This window comes from Bubalus bubalis, chromosome 8 (assembly GCF_019923935.1).
Source record: "Bubalus bubalis isolate 160015118507 breed Murrah chromosome 8, NDDB_SH_1, whole genome shotgun sequence".
In the NCBI taxonomy this organism is placed as follows: domain Eukaryota; kingdom Metazoa; phylum Chordata; class Mammalia; order Artiodactyla; family Bovidae; genus Bubalus; species Bubalus bubalis.
Window position 1 is genome coordinate 73,994,564 of NC_059164.1, and position 17,044 is coordinate 74,011,607.

At 35.1% G+C, this 17,044-nt stretch overlaps 1 protein-coding gene and 1 non-coding gene across 16 annotated transcripts in view; both read left to right on the forward strand.

The window, feature by feature from the left end:
• The window catches only part of CFAP69 (cilia and flagella associated protein 69), a 79,763-nt gene that overhangs the window by 14,874 nt on the left and 47,845 nt on the right, over positions 1 to 17,044 (forward strand). For 14 of the 15 annotated variants that reach the window (XM_044946762.2, XM_044946761.2, XM_044946760.2 and 11 more), the window contains 8 exons: positions 1,346 to 1,422; positions 4,879 to 4,977; positions 8,184 to 8,333; positions 8,435 to 8,612; positions 10,282 to 10,405; positions 12,814 to 12,862; positions 12,959 to 13,080; positions 15,746 to 15,962. In XM_044946762.2, coding sequence (XP_044802697.2) covers positions 1,346 to 1,422; positions 4,879 to 4,977; positions 8,184 to 8,333; positions 8,435 to 8,612; positions 10,282 to 10,405; positions 12,814 to 12,862; positions 12,959 to 13,080; positions 15,746 to 15,962 — 1,016 coding nt within the window. The remainder of the gene's footprint in view (positions 1 to 1,345; positions 1,423 to 4,878; positions 4,978 to 8,183; positions 8,334 to 8,434; positions 8,613 to 10,281; positions 10,406 to 12,813; positions 12,863 to 12,958; positions 13,081 to 15,745; positions 15,963 to 17,044) is intronic. The other variant, XM_025291319.3, reaches the window with a different exon arrangement.
• LOC123466123 lies at positions 7,684 to 7,817 on the forward strand. The gene has a single exon (XR_006641358.1). It is a non-coding gene; the product is annotated as a small nucleolar RNA SNORA64/SNORA10 family (small nucleolar RNA).

Sequence of the window (17,044 nt, forward strand, 5' to 3'; positions counted from 1 at the left end):
TTCCTAATTTCTCCTTTTATCATGCATTTTTCCATACCACACCCTCACTTGATTCCCTTTTCAGGTCATTTTGGGGATATAAAAACATTGAAAATTTAAAAAGTAAAATCAAGCCCTTCTGTTTTGGCCTCTAAGTAATTCATTTTTCTCAGTGCACCAGAAGCATAATGCTTACTTTTTTCATAACCTTTTTGGTGGGAAACTCTTGTGATGCTTTATCCTTTAGGTTGTTTTCTTTGGTAATAAAAGGAAAAAATATGACAAGAAGAATCATTTTAGAGTTTTTCACTTTAGAGATTCAACAATGAGCTGGGTGTTGAGTAATAAATTACTTCAAATGAAAAATTCTAGAAATGACACCTAGAAATACTAAAAATGAACCTTGATGACATTTATAAAATTTTCCTTTTCATAGTTTAACCTTGAAATATCTTTTAATTCTAATTGGCCTATATATATATATATGTATCTCCATATGTGATAGTTCCCAGTGCTGTTTTTCAACCACTTGGTTAATTTTTCTCAAAAAATATGATTTAAAAATACTATATACATATAAGATATATTAAATATCTTTAAATAGCATGTAAAGTTCAAATTTTGAACTCCTGAAGTGCTGAAATAGTCATATTTTTTATTTAGGAAGTGACTTTTATCTCTCCTCTGACAAACTAATAATGTAGGTTCAAATGCCCTATCTTTTCTGATTTGTGAATAAAATTATTTTCAAATAACTTTGGTTATATTGGTTGTGAAATATGATTCTAATATTAATATTTATTAAATTGAATTCTTTAGTGTCTCAAAAAGTATATTCGTTATTTTGTGGATGGTAACTAATCCAATTAATAAGGAAAAAGTCACCAACCCTTAAGAACAAATAGACCATTGATATATAAACTGGAGTTTCAAAATTTCAGGAAAAAACCCCCTAAACAGCCTTGAAGCTTTAGGTGAAACTAGACCTGTGATTTGTATCAGCTTTTCTAGTGTACTCCTAATTTTGATAGAAGTACGGGTATAGTATTATCTTACCCTCAGAGAGGAAAGAGGATTCTTAAGTTTTGTATTTATGTAGTATTGAAAGATGGCTTTCTTAACTCTTGCCTTTTGTGTCCATCTCTCTTTATTTTTATAAACCAATTTTATTTTGTTGTATTTTATTTTGGTCAGCTGGTTAGAAAAACACATTTTTTTTTTGGTAGTTAATTCTCTAGGACTAAAGAAACAGGATATTTATCCTCATTTTAATCTTTAGAAGAGAAATTTTCCTCTATTTTGCAAATGATGCTTCAGTGAAGGACTTCATTAAACGTAACTCATATATTCTTCATTCTTATTGAAGCTTGCCATTTTTGAAAAAGAAAGCATCAGATGAAATAACATATGCTGAAGATACTGCTAATTCAATTGGACTTTTGGGTGAGTTAAGATGATTGGACCACTGACAAGAAGGAAATATCTCTTTCACTAAGTTTCACTAAGAATAATCCTTCTCTTTTCTTGTTTTCTGGTTGGAGATTAATCATAATGTGCTTGGTGATATTTTTTGTATTATCTTCCACTCAGGTGTTTCATGATACCAATAGGATTTTTTGTTCCTTAATTATAAGGACTGGCAGATACTTCTTTGTGCTTATATGTCTTGATGTTATGTATTTAGTTTGTTGAAATGTTTAACATTTTTTTGTGTGTGTAAATCAGAAGTACATGTTCCTCTCAGTAATCACAGAAAGGTTTTCATCTTTGAACTCTAATAACTGTTTGAATCTAATTGATTGCTGGAATTGATTGAGGGCCCAATTATTTATTAAATAATTTAAAATCATAAAATGCTGAAATATTGGGAACTTTAATATAATATACATAAAGATGCCTGTGTTTTGTATACAAAAATATAAAAAAATCACAGGCAGGTGTTTATATTTGGCTTATAGCTCAATTTTCTAGAGAAAGAAAATAATAGAAATGAGATCAAACACTATGGCTCCTTGAGTCAGCCCCTGAGACATGACATCATGTTCCCAAAACAAATCCTAAATTAAATTTAGGCTTATTAATTTAGTTTTTGTTTGTATAGTAGAAATAAAAGAAATACAAATTAAAAATAAGTATTTACTGAATATTTATGTTCCTAACATTATGTTCCATATTTAAAGATGACAGAAACTAGTAAAGTACTAGTATCATTTAAAATTTTTAACATAGACACTAACACTTTTATGTCTAAATAAAGTTTCATAGTCTTCATCTGTAGATACTTTGGGAGGAATTATTGTGGCCTACAGTGGGTGAAGAAGGATATTAGAATAAACATGGGGAGTTAGATAAGATGACCTTAAGGAACAGGCAGGTTGGAAACTAATGGGAAACTTTAATTCTGTGAATCTCTATCATCAATAGAAATTTACAGTGAGAAGCCAACCCAGAAGAGAATATGATAGTATTAACAGATTAAAATGTGTAGATTTGGTTTGGTTGATAACATTTTAAAAAATCTCTGTTGCCCTTATTACTTTTAAATATGCATTTGTATAATAAATACATAGCCCTTTCTTACTGTGTCAGTCTGCTGTTTGTTGAATGCCTGCCCACAGAGCATGTTATTGCCTCATTTGAGGGCAATATGAACTCTTAGCTAAAAAATGAACTCCTTTCACTGATAACTTATGATAAGTGCTGCTGTTCTGTCCTTTATTAATTGCTGGAAACATGAGTTGAAACTGAAATAATTGTAATACAAAGTTTTGAAAAAAGGATATTCATTTTAACTAATAATTTCCAGTTTCTACTTGTGCTATTTATAAAAGTGAATTATATTACTTTTTCTCCTAAATAATAGATATTTTTCCACTTAACAGCAGGATTCTGGAAACACAAAGGAAAAAGTTGGTACTCTCCCCTGAGATTGTAAAACAGGAAACCATGAAAGATGATCTGAACTTACAGGAACTAAAATGATAGTGAAACAGACAAGAAACCTTAACATTTCCCATAAACTTTGTTTGGGTAGTTTTATTGGAAAAGTTTAGTTGTTCCTATTGCCTAATTTGTTTCAAAACATAGTTTTCAACCACAAAGGAGAGTCCCAAAAAATTAAGAGAATAATCTCTAGCCTGTCTTTTTTTTTCCTCCAGTGTTAGTTTTTGCAGATAGATTCTCCTAAAGCTAGGCTGTCTCCTTCATGCTCCCTCCTCCTGTCCACTTGCTTACCCACTCACTGACAACCCTCAGAGATAAACATTATGCAGGACCTAAGGCAAAACACAGATCTTCAAGGGACATCTAATTATCTCTTTTCCTCAGAGAATCCAAGCAGATCTTTTTCCATCCTGAAGCTGATACTCCTGACTGCAGTTGTTCTGCAGGTGCCCGGAAGGCATGAATCATTTTCAGAATCCCACTGATCATTTTCAGATTCTCTTAGGGATCATACTTGGAGGACTTCACCAGAGCAAATGCAATCCAGTTTGAAGTATAGGCTGAAGCCAATTCAGAAGTTTTTTAGATATGACTGAAAAGGAATCTTCCCTATCCTCCATCCCTGCCACAATAACTTGAACATAAAATTACTACCAGCAGGACAAAGACTGCCTAGAAACACTATCTTCCCGTCTGTCACTAAACTGAGGGGGCAGAGCTCACCTGGAACTTTTCTAAGCAAAGGATACATTATTAGAGGCAATAGATTACTGACTGTCTAGCGAGGGAGGAAAATTCTCAGCCCTTTTCTCAGGCTAACTCATTTAATTCTCACAGCAATCTTTAAAGTAGTAACTATTTCTATACCAATTTATGGATGAGAAAACTGAGACACAAGTTTATACAAGTAGTAGGATGGCAGAAAGTGAAGAGGAACTAAAAAGCCTCTTGATGAAAGAGGAGAGTGAAAAATTTGTTTAAAGCTCAACATTCAGAAAACGAAGATCATGACATCTGGTCCAGTCACTTCATGGCAACTAAATGGCGAAACAGTGGAAACCATGTCAGACTTTATTTTTTTGGGCTCCAAAATCACTGCAGATGGTGACTGCAGCCATGAAATTAAGAGACGCTTACTCCTTGGAAGGAAAGTTATGGCCAACCTAGATAGCATATTCAAAAGCAGAGACATTACTTTGCCAACAAAGGTCCATCTAGTCAAGGCTGTGGTTTTTCCAGTGGCCATGTATGGATGTGAGAATTGGACTGTGAAGAAAGCTGAGCACCGAAGAACTGATGCTTTTGAACTGTGGTGTTGAAGAAGACTCTTGAGAGTCCCTTGGACTGCAAGGAGATCCAACCAGTCCATTCTGAAGGAGATCAGTCCTGGGTGTTCTTTGGAAGGACTGATGCTAACTAAAGCTGAAACTCCAGTACTTTGGCCACCTCATGGGAAGAGTTGATTCATTGGAAAAGACTCTGATGCTGGGAGGGATTGGGGGCAGGAGGAGAAGGGGATGACAGAGGATGAGATGGCTGGATGGCATCACCAACTCAATGGACATGAGTTTGGGTGAACTCTGGGAGTTAGTGATGGACAGGGAGGCCTGGCATGCTGTGATTCATGGGGTCGAAAAGAGTTGGACACGACTGAGCGACTGAACTGAACTGAACTGAAGTGGTCAAGCAGGATTTAATCTTAGGCAGTCTTGTTCTAGCTGCTAATTACCATTCTTTTCTTCTTGGGAAGGAAAGGCTGAGTTGATTGTTGGCCAGGTGGTACAAGGATAGATAGGGTGTTTTGTCTGTGTGTGTGTATGTATTTAAAATTACATGAACCAGTTTGAATCTCTGATGATGATATTTTAATAATCACGTTACTAACACTTTATCCTTAAAACTGTAAATAAACATATGTCATTGTTATTAAATAGCATTCATTCATCTTTCTGACAGGTGACTTAATGAAAATACAAAATTCTGAATTGAGGATCCAAATTTGTAAGTGTATTATTGACTTTTATCATGCAGAACCACCAAAAAAGCATATTACAGGTAAAGTTTTCAATACTGTTTCAGTAATAACTTGTGTCTTTATAAAACAGAACATTCTCATTTCTCTTTGAACTTGTAAAGACAGAGTGGGGATCATAGATGCAACACATCAAAAACAGTCTTTTTTGGCAGTCTCAAGCTCTTAAGTCATTTTAAACAAAAAAATTATGTTTTTCTCAACTTTAGATATTCTGATGTTAAAAACAGAATTTTTAAGGTTAAACCCAAACTAGTTTAATTATAATTATTACTATTAATGTAATTTAATACTGTTGATAATATTATTTCCTAACATTTATAATGCTAGATCCCCAAAGCTAATAACATTCTCCACCACTTCTGGAAAAAGAATTCTGCATGTTACAGCTAAGGGATCTTAATATATAAGGATAAAATGAGTCACACTGAAATGGGTAGTATCAAGATAGGGGGCACTTGCAATATGGAGGATATAATGTTACTTTAGGATATATTTCCTACCTTCATAGTTTCCATAATTTATAATCAGTTTAGGAAAGGAGAGAAGATATAAAATAGATTTTAAAGTTCTCTTTTCCTTAAGATAGGTGAAAATAAGACTCGGGTAGAAAAAAAAAGATTACTTAGAATAGGGGAAAATGGGAAGACATCTGAAGTGAAGAAATGAGTAGAGAGATTATTAGCTCTCAGATTTGAGCTATCAATGAGATAAACAGGAGGAAATGTTTAATAGATAGTAGACACTGAATACTAATGGAAATACAGATTTGGAATTCACCCAAATAGAGATGAAAATTGAAACCATCTGGATGCTTGAGTTTTTCCAGGAGATAAAACACATACATGGGAAAGAACCAAGAATAACAGCATGGACAGGGCCCATACTGAGATCCAGGGGGAAAAAAACGACCCAAAGAAATTGGCAGTGACAGAAGGTTCAAAGTGGAGGATGAAAAGCAAAAGATCATCATGTCTTGTATGCCCGTGAATAAAATATTTGATGAAGGAAGTAGTAGTCCTAATGTCAAATACTGTAGAGGTTTCTGTAATTGAAGAGTCGAAGTACCAATTGATGTGATATCTGGAAAACTCTAGTAATCTTTGGTGGAACTATTGCCATAAATAGGACAGATACAAGACAAAAGAATGAGAGGATTATGAGAATAGAGGCAGTGAATGCAGACTTACATATCAAGATCAGATGGAGAAGAAAAAGAAGGAAGATGGAGAACAACTCAACTGGTAGCAAAATCAAAGAAGATATTTGGTTTTGTTCATAATTTTTTGGATAGGGGAAAAATCCCCTATAGGCAGAGGAACAAGAAGCTAGTATGTGGAAAATGAGAGGAAGAAATTCCCAAAGCATGAGAGGATGGAATTAAGAGTACAAGCATAAGGTTAACCTAGGCAATATATACACTGTCTTTTTAAGATAGAAAAAAAAAAAAGGGAAACAAATGATGTATAAGATAAGACAGAGGAGTTAAAGTGCAGAGAAGTGAGGCTGATCTCAATTTAACCAGGCTCTGAGTATTGGAAACCTTAGGCAGTGCTCTCAGTGGCTGTCACACAGTTGGTTCCAGGTGATGGCATAGCTGGATATCTGGGACCACAGCTGAAAAGTCATCAGTAGGGCAATTGTATGAGACATATCCCTGGGGACAGGAATCAGGTTCATGAGCCTTGATATTACAATATCCTTCTATATAAATGTAAACTAAATATATAAAGATACAGTAAGCATAAAGTACAGGCATGCAACCAGGCTATTATGCAAATAAAACCATGATTTGGGAAAATATTTTATAGAATGAGAAAAGGCTTACAATAAAATGTTTAGCGGTTACAAGTGAATATAAAATTCTACATACAGTGTATTGTTAAAATTATATGATACATTAAAAATATACCAGAATGTTAAGGTTGTTATCTCTGAATGATGAAATTATGCAACTTTTGGTTTCCTCTTTATACTTTTTATATACCTAAAGTGAGTAGCTAGGGCATACCATAGAGAACCCATCATAGCAAAGGACAGGGCCATGTCCAGGGCTAAAGATCAAATGCATAAAGATGAAATAACAGACGTCTCAGAACCATGGCAAAGAATCTAGTTGGTCTCAAAAGTCAAGAAATCAGGGAGGTAGATAGTATATCACTACGAGAGAAAATAGCTGCATCTCAAGTAAGCAGGTACCCTCTGCTGTGTATTTAATCTCTCTTGAGTTGAGAGATTGTGGGGCAACCACCTGTGCAGTTGTGTCAAAGGAGAGGTGGTGGTGTTGCTCATGGGAGCTGTTATCATCAAGAATCATACTTCCTTAAAATACCATTACATTTCACTAGCATTTATCAGAATAGCATTATATTTTCATTGCCAAATTACATCACCAAATTGCATAATTGTGGTTCCTTGAAAGCACTAAAGTCGTGAATTGATTTGAATATGAATACATTTAGTATTTGTAATCATGCCATTTTCATTTATGGAAAAGTATATCTAGAGACAAGAAATAATGTTCATTTTAGCATTTAAGATATGTCTCTAAAACTGTGGTCCTATTTCAGATTCTACACTAGGGATCAGCAAACTATGGATCCTGAGCCAAAACCAGCCCTCTGTAAATAAACTTTTATTGGAACACAGCCATGCCCACTTATTTTTATACAGTTTATACCTGCTTTCGTGCTATGGTAGCAGTGTTGAATATTTGAAAGAGAAATCTTACTCTCTCAGCTCTGCATGGTTGCACTTGTCGTCACACGTGTGACTTTCGTAAAGGGGAGAGAGAGGAAGGATCTCCTCGGGATCTCAGATTGGCCTCCTGGTGGCCAGTCTTCCCTTGAGGGGCGCAACAGACCCTGTGTGGTGGGTGGTTACTGATCCTGTGGCAGCCCCTGGCCCCCCACCCACATCAGTAAAAAAAAATAAAAAGAAAAAAAAAAAAAAAAAAAAAAAAGAAAGAGAAATCTTATAGGCTACAAAACCTAAGATACTTATTACCTGGCCTATTAGAGAGTAAATTTGCCTGCCCCATGCTATACCATTTTAAAATGCCATATCAGTTCAGTTCAGTTGTTCAATTGTGTCCAACCCTTTGCCATATACTTTTTAAAAATTTTTGTTGTTGTTGTTGCTGTTTAGTGATAAATTACTCATTTGTTTGTTTAATGTAGATGGTTTCTATGTGAAATAATTGCACATATTATTCACTAATTGTTGTTAGGTTACCAGCAGGCTAGTTCCTCATATAAGATTAAAATGGCTGAAGTTGGAGGACTGGCAAAAACAATGATCCAGTCGTTGGAGTTGCTTGAAAATCAACTTGTTGAGAAACTTTGGGTACTTAAAGCTCTGCAACATCTCTCAACTTCTGGTTTGTATATTATGTACATAACTGAACCCTTCATTCTCAACTATTTTTGTTTTTATCTAATAATGTCGAGTCTATAAAACAATTTTAGAATTTATTTTCAGAAGTTAATTGTACTTTAATGGTGAAAGCACAAGCAGCCAGTGGAATCTGTGCTCACCTCAATGACCCAGATCCCTCTGGACAACTTTTATTTCGTTCATCTGAAATACTTTGGAACTTACTGGAAAAATCTTCAAAAGAAGAAATCATACAACAGCTTAGTAACTTGAAATGTTTGCTGTAAGTATATGGGGTTAGATAGGAATGTTTTTAGCCTTAAAATGATAGCTGGTGACATAACTAAACTCTTTGTTTAAATTTGTGTTCAATTAGGTTTTTGATTCATGTGATAGCTATGTTTCAGGACTTTTTTTTGTACCATGGTATAAATGTATTTGCATAATAACAAGTCTTTTCTTTCTATGTGGAAGACATTTAAAGTAGCTTGTTAACAAAAGTAAATTGTGTCCTTGAGTATGTATAAAGTAAAATTAGATATTTAAAAGGACTCTCTCATTTGTTCATTTAGTAAACCTATTTTTGAGTATTTACTCTCTTCCAGATATTGCAGTAAGCATTAGCAATAAAATAAGTGAGACTTATTCATTTATTTATCAAATAATTACTGTCTGCTCTGTGCCAAGTTCAGTACTAGACTGTGGAAGTACAACTGGAAACAGTATAGAGATGGTCTCTATACTGCCATGGCTTTCATGGCACGTGTATTACGTTAAGAGAGACAGACAAGTAAATAGGCAACTAAAAGAGCATACTAAACGTTATGAAAGAGAATTATTGCAAGGTCCCTCATGTTCTCCAGAAGAGGGTAGATCAGTACATTTTTGTTTGCAAGTGACTGAACCCCTAACTCAACTGATTTAAACCAAATAGGAAATTTATGAGTTCATGTAACTACGGAGTCAAGGATAAAACTGATTTCATGTGCAGCTGTATTCAAGGCTCAGCAAATATCAGGACTTGAACCCTCTTCATCTCTCTTCACTGTTTTCCACTGTGTTGGCTTAAGTCTCAAGATCCATATGGTTAGACCTAAGAAGTCTAGAATCACATCATTACAACCCCAAACCAAGCAGAAGAGAAGACTTCCTATTCCAAAAGCTCAAAGAAAAATTTTCTGAGTTCCTGCTAACCTGGTGCTGACCATATGCCCATTCCAGAGTGAATTACTAGTGACAGAAAGAAGGAATGCTTTAACGAGCTTCCTTTTAGTTAAAGGCAGCATCACAAGAAACAAAAGTGGGGAAAGAGTGACTGCCTAAATAAAAATAAGGATACTGTTATCATAAGAAGAGCAAGCAGGTCCTAGAAGATAAAGTGACAAATGTCCATTGTACAGGGAACCTAACCCGTACTTGGAGAGTTAATGAACACTTCATAACAAACCCTAATCTGGTATCTGAATGCTAAATGTGAGTTAGCAACACAAGAGTTTTGCATGTAGAGAGCATCCTAGACAGAGGAAGAGAAGGGAAAGCAGAATTTAGCAAAATTGAAAAATTTAAAGAAATTCAATATAGTGAGAGAGAAAATACAGGGTAGAATAGTGAAAGATGAAGCTAACAATGTTAGCAGGGATCATAGCATGGAAGGCCTGATAAGCCGTGGTAAAGAGGTAGGACTTTATCCTGAGAACAAAGGAAAAAGCCTTTAAGTAATTTTAGAAAGAAGAATGATGTAACTGAATCTTTATTTTAGAAAAGTCACTTTGACCACCATGTATAGACTCGATTGAGAGATTCTTATTTGCTCCCTCAGTGAATTACAGGTAGATTTGGAAAGAGAAAAGATTAGAAATATTTTGAAATGAATAAAAAAGGGAGATTTTGGTGGGAAATACTTGAGTATTTCCATAGAAATATGGCTTTGAAGATATGATTTTATTTTTTAGGGCTTTGAAGGAAGTATTTAAAAATCTGTTTATAAGAGGCGTTAGTCATTATGATCGTCAGCTTAGAAACGACATATTAGTGATCACAACAATTATATCTCAAAATCCTGGGGCACCAATGATTGTAAGTATAAATCAAATTGTATTTTAATTTTAATTGTGGAAGCAGTGGGTGTAGTGGGGAGGAAGGAGTCCTAAACAGTGTTGTAACATTTATGTGAAAGTGAAAGTCATTCAGTCATGTCCGACTCTTTGAGTGACCCCATGGACTGTCCATGAAATTCTCTAGGCCAGAATACTGGAGTGGGTAGCCTTTCCCTTCTCCAGGGGATCTTCCCAATATTTATGTACTTTGTTGTAAATACCAGGTTATATCATTATGGTCACCAGTATACTTGCACTCTGCCAATTCTTCTTTACATCCCTTTGGACAGCTGAGATCTTCCTCATGTACTATAATTTACTCACATATTTACTATTCATAATGTTTTTCATCTCTTCCTGATGATATGAGTTTCTAACTGTTATCATTTCTTTCACCCAAAGAACTTCCTTCACCATTCCTTGTGATGCAGATCTGCTGACTGCTAGCAACAAATTTTCTTAGTTTCTTGTATCTTAGAATAGCTTTAATTAACTTTAATTCTTGACATCTGTGTTCACAAAATATGGAATTCTAGATGCAATTTTTCTTCTGTTTTAACACTTTAAAGATATCATTCCACTGTCTTCTGGCCTCCATTGTTTTCCATAAGAAGCAGTGATTATTTCAAATTGCTGTTCTATGTAAAATGTATCACTTTGTCCTCTGACTGTTTTCAAGATTTTCACTCTATTTTTGGTTTTCAGCAGTTTTACTATAATGTGCCAAGATGCGATTTTTTTCTCTGTATTTGCCCAGATTGAGATTCATAGATCTTCCTGAATATGTTATTGTTGTTCAGTGTCTGACTCTGCGACCCCATGGACTGCAGCACGCCAGGCTTCCATGTCCTTCACCATCTCCTGGAGTTTGCCCAAACTCATGTCCATTCAGTTGGTGATGCCATCCAACCATCTTATCCTCTGTCATCCCCTGCTCCTCCTGCCTTCAGTCTTTCCCAGCATCAGAGTCTTTTCCAATGAGATGGCTCCTGGCATCAGGTGGCCAAAGTATTGGAGCTTCAGCTTCAGCATCAGTCTTTCCAATGAATATTCAGTGTTGATTTCCTTTAAATTTACTTATTAACTTTGATTTAAATTTCCCAAATATGTAAATTTAAGGAAAAACCAGTGATTCAGTGGCTCAGATGCTAAAGAATCTGCCTGCCATGCAGATGACCCAGGTTCAATCTCTGGGTTGGGAAGATCCCCTGGAGAAGAGAATGGCTACCCATTCTAGTATTCTTGCCTGGAGAATTCCATGAACAGAGGAGCCTGGAGGATTACAGTCCATGGGTCTCAAAGAGTCGAAGGGACTGAGAAGGTAACACTTTCACTTTCACTTGGAGAATTTGAGACCACAATTCTTTAAATATTTTTCCAACCCCATTCTCTCTCTCCTGTCCTTCTGAAACTGATTATACTTATGTTTAATTTCTTTGATATTATCCCACAGGTTGCCTGTGATTGCCTCTGTCTTCTGGTTCTTCAAACCACTAAAATTACAGGTTTACCCTGAATTTTAGCATCTCTTTAAGGTGCAGGGCCTGTCCTCAGTTTAAAAGTCATTTTTTCATTCATTACCTACATAGCTTCCTAGTCAAGGCTGCAATATGTAGGTGAACCTATGTTTCTGTAGAAGCCCTTGGTCAGTCAATAAATTCTTATTAGCATCCTTGCAAACACTTGGGTGAATTCCATGAATGTGAATCAACAGGTATAACATCTTCACATTTTAAAGAAAACAGGTAGATCTTAAAGTAGTAGGAATATATAGTTGCAAGCTCAAAAGCCCAAAGTTTGTCTTATAAATTCTTCCTAATGTACAAAGTCCACCTAGAATATCTCTGTCAGGCATAAGTTCCCTCATGCTGAAATGTTTGCAGTTCTCGTCATTCTTCAGGGCTTTTTGGGTTCAATAGGAATTGTTTGTTTTCTCTTGACCAAGCCTTTCATATATGAGAGTGGTTGATGTCAGGATGGGGAACTGGAGGGTGTTAAGAAGAAAAGCTGTTGAAAATAACTATTTTCTTTCCTTGTTTTGTCAATTGAAGCTATGGATAATGAATTACATAAGTAACTTGTAGTAATACATTTTAAGGTTCTTAACAAATCTTAAACAGCATCTTATAAAATATTCATAGAATAATGTAAAATATTTCTTAGGACCTACAAAATTAAGTTTAATATTAAATAAATTACAGGCTTATCTGGCTATATGCTTTTATTTTCTTGCTTTCATCCCTTCCTATTATTAGTGCTTTATGAATTCAAATCAATGACAAGGAGAATGTGACAAATGTACTTAAATATTAGGTAAATATGGGAATCTATAACCTAATTTCCATATAATTAATTCATCCATCTGTTTCTTTTGTGTATTTTTATTAGGAGTCTGGCTTTACCAGGGATTTGATATTATTTGCAACATTTAATGAAGGTAAAAACCATAAAATTTTCAAGTTATAATTATCTTAATATGTCTTATACATCATTTCAGCTTTTATTTTCCTTTTTCTTTTTTTCTCCCTCACAGTTAAAAGTCAAAATCCTTTGGTAAAAGGTCTTAAGCTTTCTAATTCCTATGAAGATTTTGAGTTGAAGAAATTGCTGTTTAATATAATTGTGATCTTATGTAAAGATTTATCTACTATACAGGTAAAAAGTAATCAAAACAAAAATTTAAATTGTCTCACTTTGTAGTATAATTTTTTAAAAGTCACAGCTGCAAATCTTTCATCAGCCCATATGTTTACCATACTACTACTACCAAGTCACTTCAGTCATGTCCGACTCTGTGCAACCCCATAGACGGCAGCCCACCAGGCTCCCCACCCCTGGGATTCTCCAGGCAAGAATACTGGAGTGGGTTGCCATTTCCTTCTCCAATGCATGAAAGTGAAAAGTGAAAGTGAAGTCGCTCAGTCAGGTCCGACTCTTAGCGACCCCATGGACTACAGCCTACCAGGCTCCTCCATCCATGGGATTTTCCAGGCAAGAGTACTGGAGTGGGGTGCCATTGCCTAAGTAACAAACTCTTATTCACTGGAATTTCACCTTTTCAAAATTTTTCATATCTATTAATGAATAGTGATTTTACCTAAATTAAAATCAAACAAGTCAAGGAAAAGCAGGAGAACCTGGGATATTTATTTATATATTTAGAGCTGCTAAAAAGAGAACATAATATGAAAGGCAATCCATATAGGCCCACCCAGCCTAATAGTCTCTCTGACCATAGTAATAAGGGATGATTTAATGCTAGAAGAAATTGCTCATCTCTGTGATGCCCATTTCAAGCCCTATGACCCTGCTTTTTCTCCACACAAATCTAACCTCTTTGTACACACACACACACACACACATATACACTCGGCCTTCCCTGGTGGCTAACACAGTAAAGAATCCACCTGCAATGTGGGAGACCTGCATTTGATCCTTGGGTTGGGAAGATCCCCTGGAGAAGAGAATGGCTACCCACTCTAGTATTCTGGCCTAGAGAATTCCATGGACAGAGGAGCCTGGCAGGCTGCGGTCCATGGGGTCACAAAGAGTTGGATATATGAGTGACTGACTCATATATATATATATATATAAAACCCATGAATTATCTTAATACTTTATATCCTAAATAAAGCATGATGTAATTTGAAAAACACTGGAAATGAATTTCAGTCTGGATTATCACCTACTTGCTATATGACCTTGGCAAAGTCACCTGAACTTTCTGAGGCTCAATTCCTCCGTCTCTTGTGAGACTGAGATAAAGGCTTTGTAAAAGGTAATAGAAAAAAATAACTACTTACTAACAATTCCATCTGTTTAGTTAATACTACATTAGTTGAAATTTCATTTTAGTCTTAAAACTCAAGTTCCAGGAGGGCATTCAGTCTATTAACATCATTAGTAATAATATAAAAGTGGTATAGTATGGTGATTAAAGCTTTAGTCAGGTAGATTCCAGTTTCTTTGCTTTCTAGTAATGTGATCTTGAATAAGTATTTTAGCTTATTTCAATTCCAGTTATCTCAATTTCAAAATGGAAAAAATACCTATCTCATGAAATTATTATGAGGATTAAAAGAGCTAAGAAAAATTTTTGGTAATGCCACTTTGAGGAATATACCAAAAAATGCTAAAAAAAAAAAAAAAAAAAGCCTGTCTTTATAATTATAACTATTATTCATATCAAAAACATGTACTCTGTAGAACCTAAATGTATTTTCTGAAATGTCATATAGAAAATCAATAGAATGTGTTTTATTATTGCAATGGAGTATCATATAACTATTAAAATGACAGATACAGAGTCAAATGGCACAAAGGTTATGGTTAAGTTACTTAAAGCACAGATGTAAGCAGTGGAATCAGTCAGTTTTTTTTCTGTCATATGTTTGTGTTTGTGGCTCAGTAGTGGTAATGATAATGAATATGTGTACTATTACTTACAGTTCACAGAGTATTTCAAAAAAATTACTCACTTAATATAGCAATGCTAGAATAGTTATTTTTGCTTTCTCAGTTCTACATCTTGTGCTCTTTCCATGTGGAATAATATAAATTTCAGAAAAATTCATAGGTGCTGTTGTGAAAATGTCTTTGTAGAACAATGCCAGATGAAAAGAAAATTGAATAGAATATAGCACATGGTGTGTTACTATCTTGTGAGCTATAAATATGTATCAGTCAGAATCAACTATAATATTAACTTGATTGTCATATTATCATAGCATTGTACTTTTTATTTTTATTGAAATCATGGATTCAATACAAACTAGATAAGAGTATTTGTATAAGTTCTATTGCCTATGCTTAAAAATTAGCTGTAGTCATGATCATAACTTCAGACAAAATTGATTTCTTGAAGTGTGCAATTTCTTAAAGTATACAACTCAAATATACAATTGAGTTTCTAAAAGGTTTATTTTTTAGAAAAGCAAGGAAGGCAGAAATAACCACCAGCTTATTTGTCCCAAATTTTTGACTCTTGTGGTTTTATCGTAAGCAGGAGCTATGTTATAGCAGTTCTACAGTTATAGAAACTGCATATATAAGTAATATAGATTTTTAAATTACTACTTATTATGTATTATTGTCAGCCATAGAGTGCATAGCCCAGAAAGGGGGATCATAGTGAACTGTTGTTATTATTGAGTTTGGGTTTTGGTTTTTTAGTTTTTGGTACTTAACATAGCTTGGAATCTTTAGGAAGGAAATATTTTGAAATCATCATCAATAACACATCAAATTGGAAATCTTTTATTAAATTTCCTTAAATTGTTTTAATTATGTTTCTAACATAGTACTTTTGCCCTTCTCGTAGCTATTAATTGATGGCAAAGTTATTTTGGCTTTGTTTACCTATGTTAAAAGGCCTGAGAAACACAAAATACTTGAATGGTCTGCAGCACAGTATGAAGAACTACAGCTGCACGCAATTGCCACTTTGTCATCAGTGGCTCCTTTTTTAATAGACGAGTACATGTTCTATAAGGGAAACGCTCAAGTCCTTGAATTTCTAGTATGGTGTGATAACGAAGGTAAGTGGGCTTTCAGATTCCTGTCAAAATTCCAATTTACATATTTCAACTGAATAAAAGTGAAAATGAAGTTGCTCAGTCATGTCCAGCTCTTTGCGACCCTATGAACTGTAGCCCACCAGGCTCCTCTGTCCATGGAATTTTCCAGGCAAGAATACTGGAATGGGTTGCCATTTCCTTCTCCAGAGAATTTTCCCAACCCAGGGATAGAACTTGGGTCTCCCGCATTGCGGGCAGACTCTTTACCATCTGAGCCACCAGGGAATCCTTCAACTGAATGGTGGTATACAAAAAGAAATACAGTTAAAAGGAGAACTAAAAATGTTGATCTGACCTTCAGTGATTTTAATATATTTAAATTCTGTTTAAAAAAAAAAAAGTCTGAGATTTCATTTAGAGTCAGACGTTAGTAAATGTTAGCTATTCCTGATGCATACCTTTTGGTAAAAGAAATCATTCATTTAAACTGATTTAACTTTTTTTGTATTATTAGACCTATCCAATAATTATACTAAGTCCTATAATATTGAAATTAGTCATTCAACGAATATTTATTGAATGCCTCAGTTCAGTTCAGTTCAGTCGCTCAGTCGTGTCCAACTCTTTGCGACCCCATGAATCGCAGCACGCCAGGCCTCCCTGTCCATCACCAACTCCCAGAGATCACTCAGACTCATGTCCATCGAGTCAGTGATGCCATCCAGCCATCTCATCCTCTGTCATCCCCTTCTCCTCCTGCCCCCAATCCCTCCCAGCATCAGAGTCTTTTCCAATGAGTCAACTCTTCACATGAGTTGGCCAAAGTACTGGAGTTTCAGCTTTAGCATCATTCCTTCCAAAGAAATCCCAGGGCTGATCTCCTTCAGAATGGACTGGTTGGATCCCTTGCAGTCCGTGGGACTCTCAAGAGTCTTCTCCAACACCACAGTTCTAAAGCATCAATTCTTTGGCGCTCAGCCTTCTTCACAGTCCAACTCTCACATCCATACATGACCACAGGAAAAACCATAGCCTTGACTAGACGAACCTTTGTTGGCAAAATAATGTCTCTGCTTTTGAATATGCTATCTAGGTTGGTCATA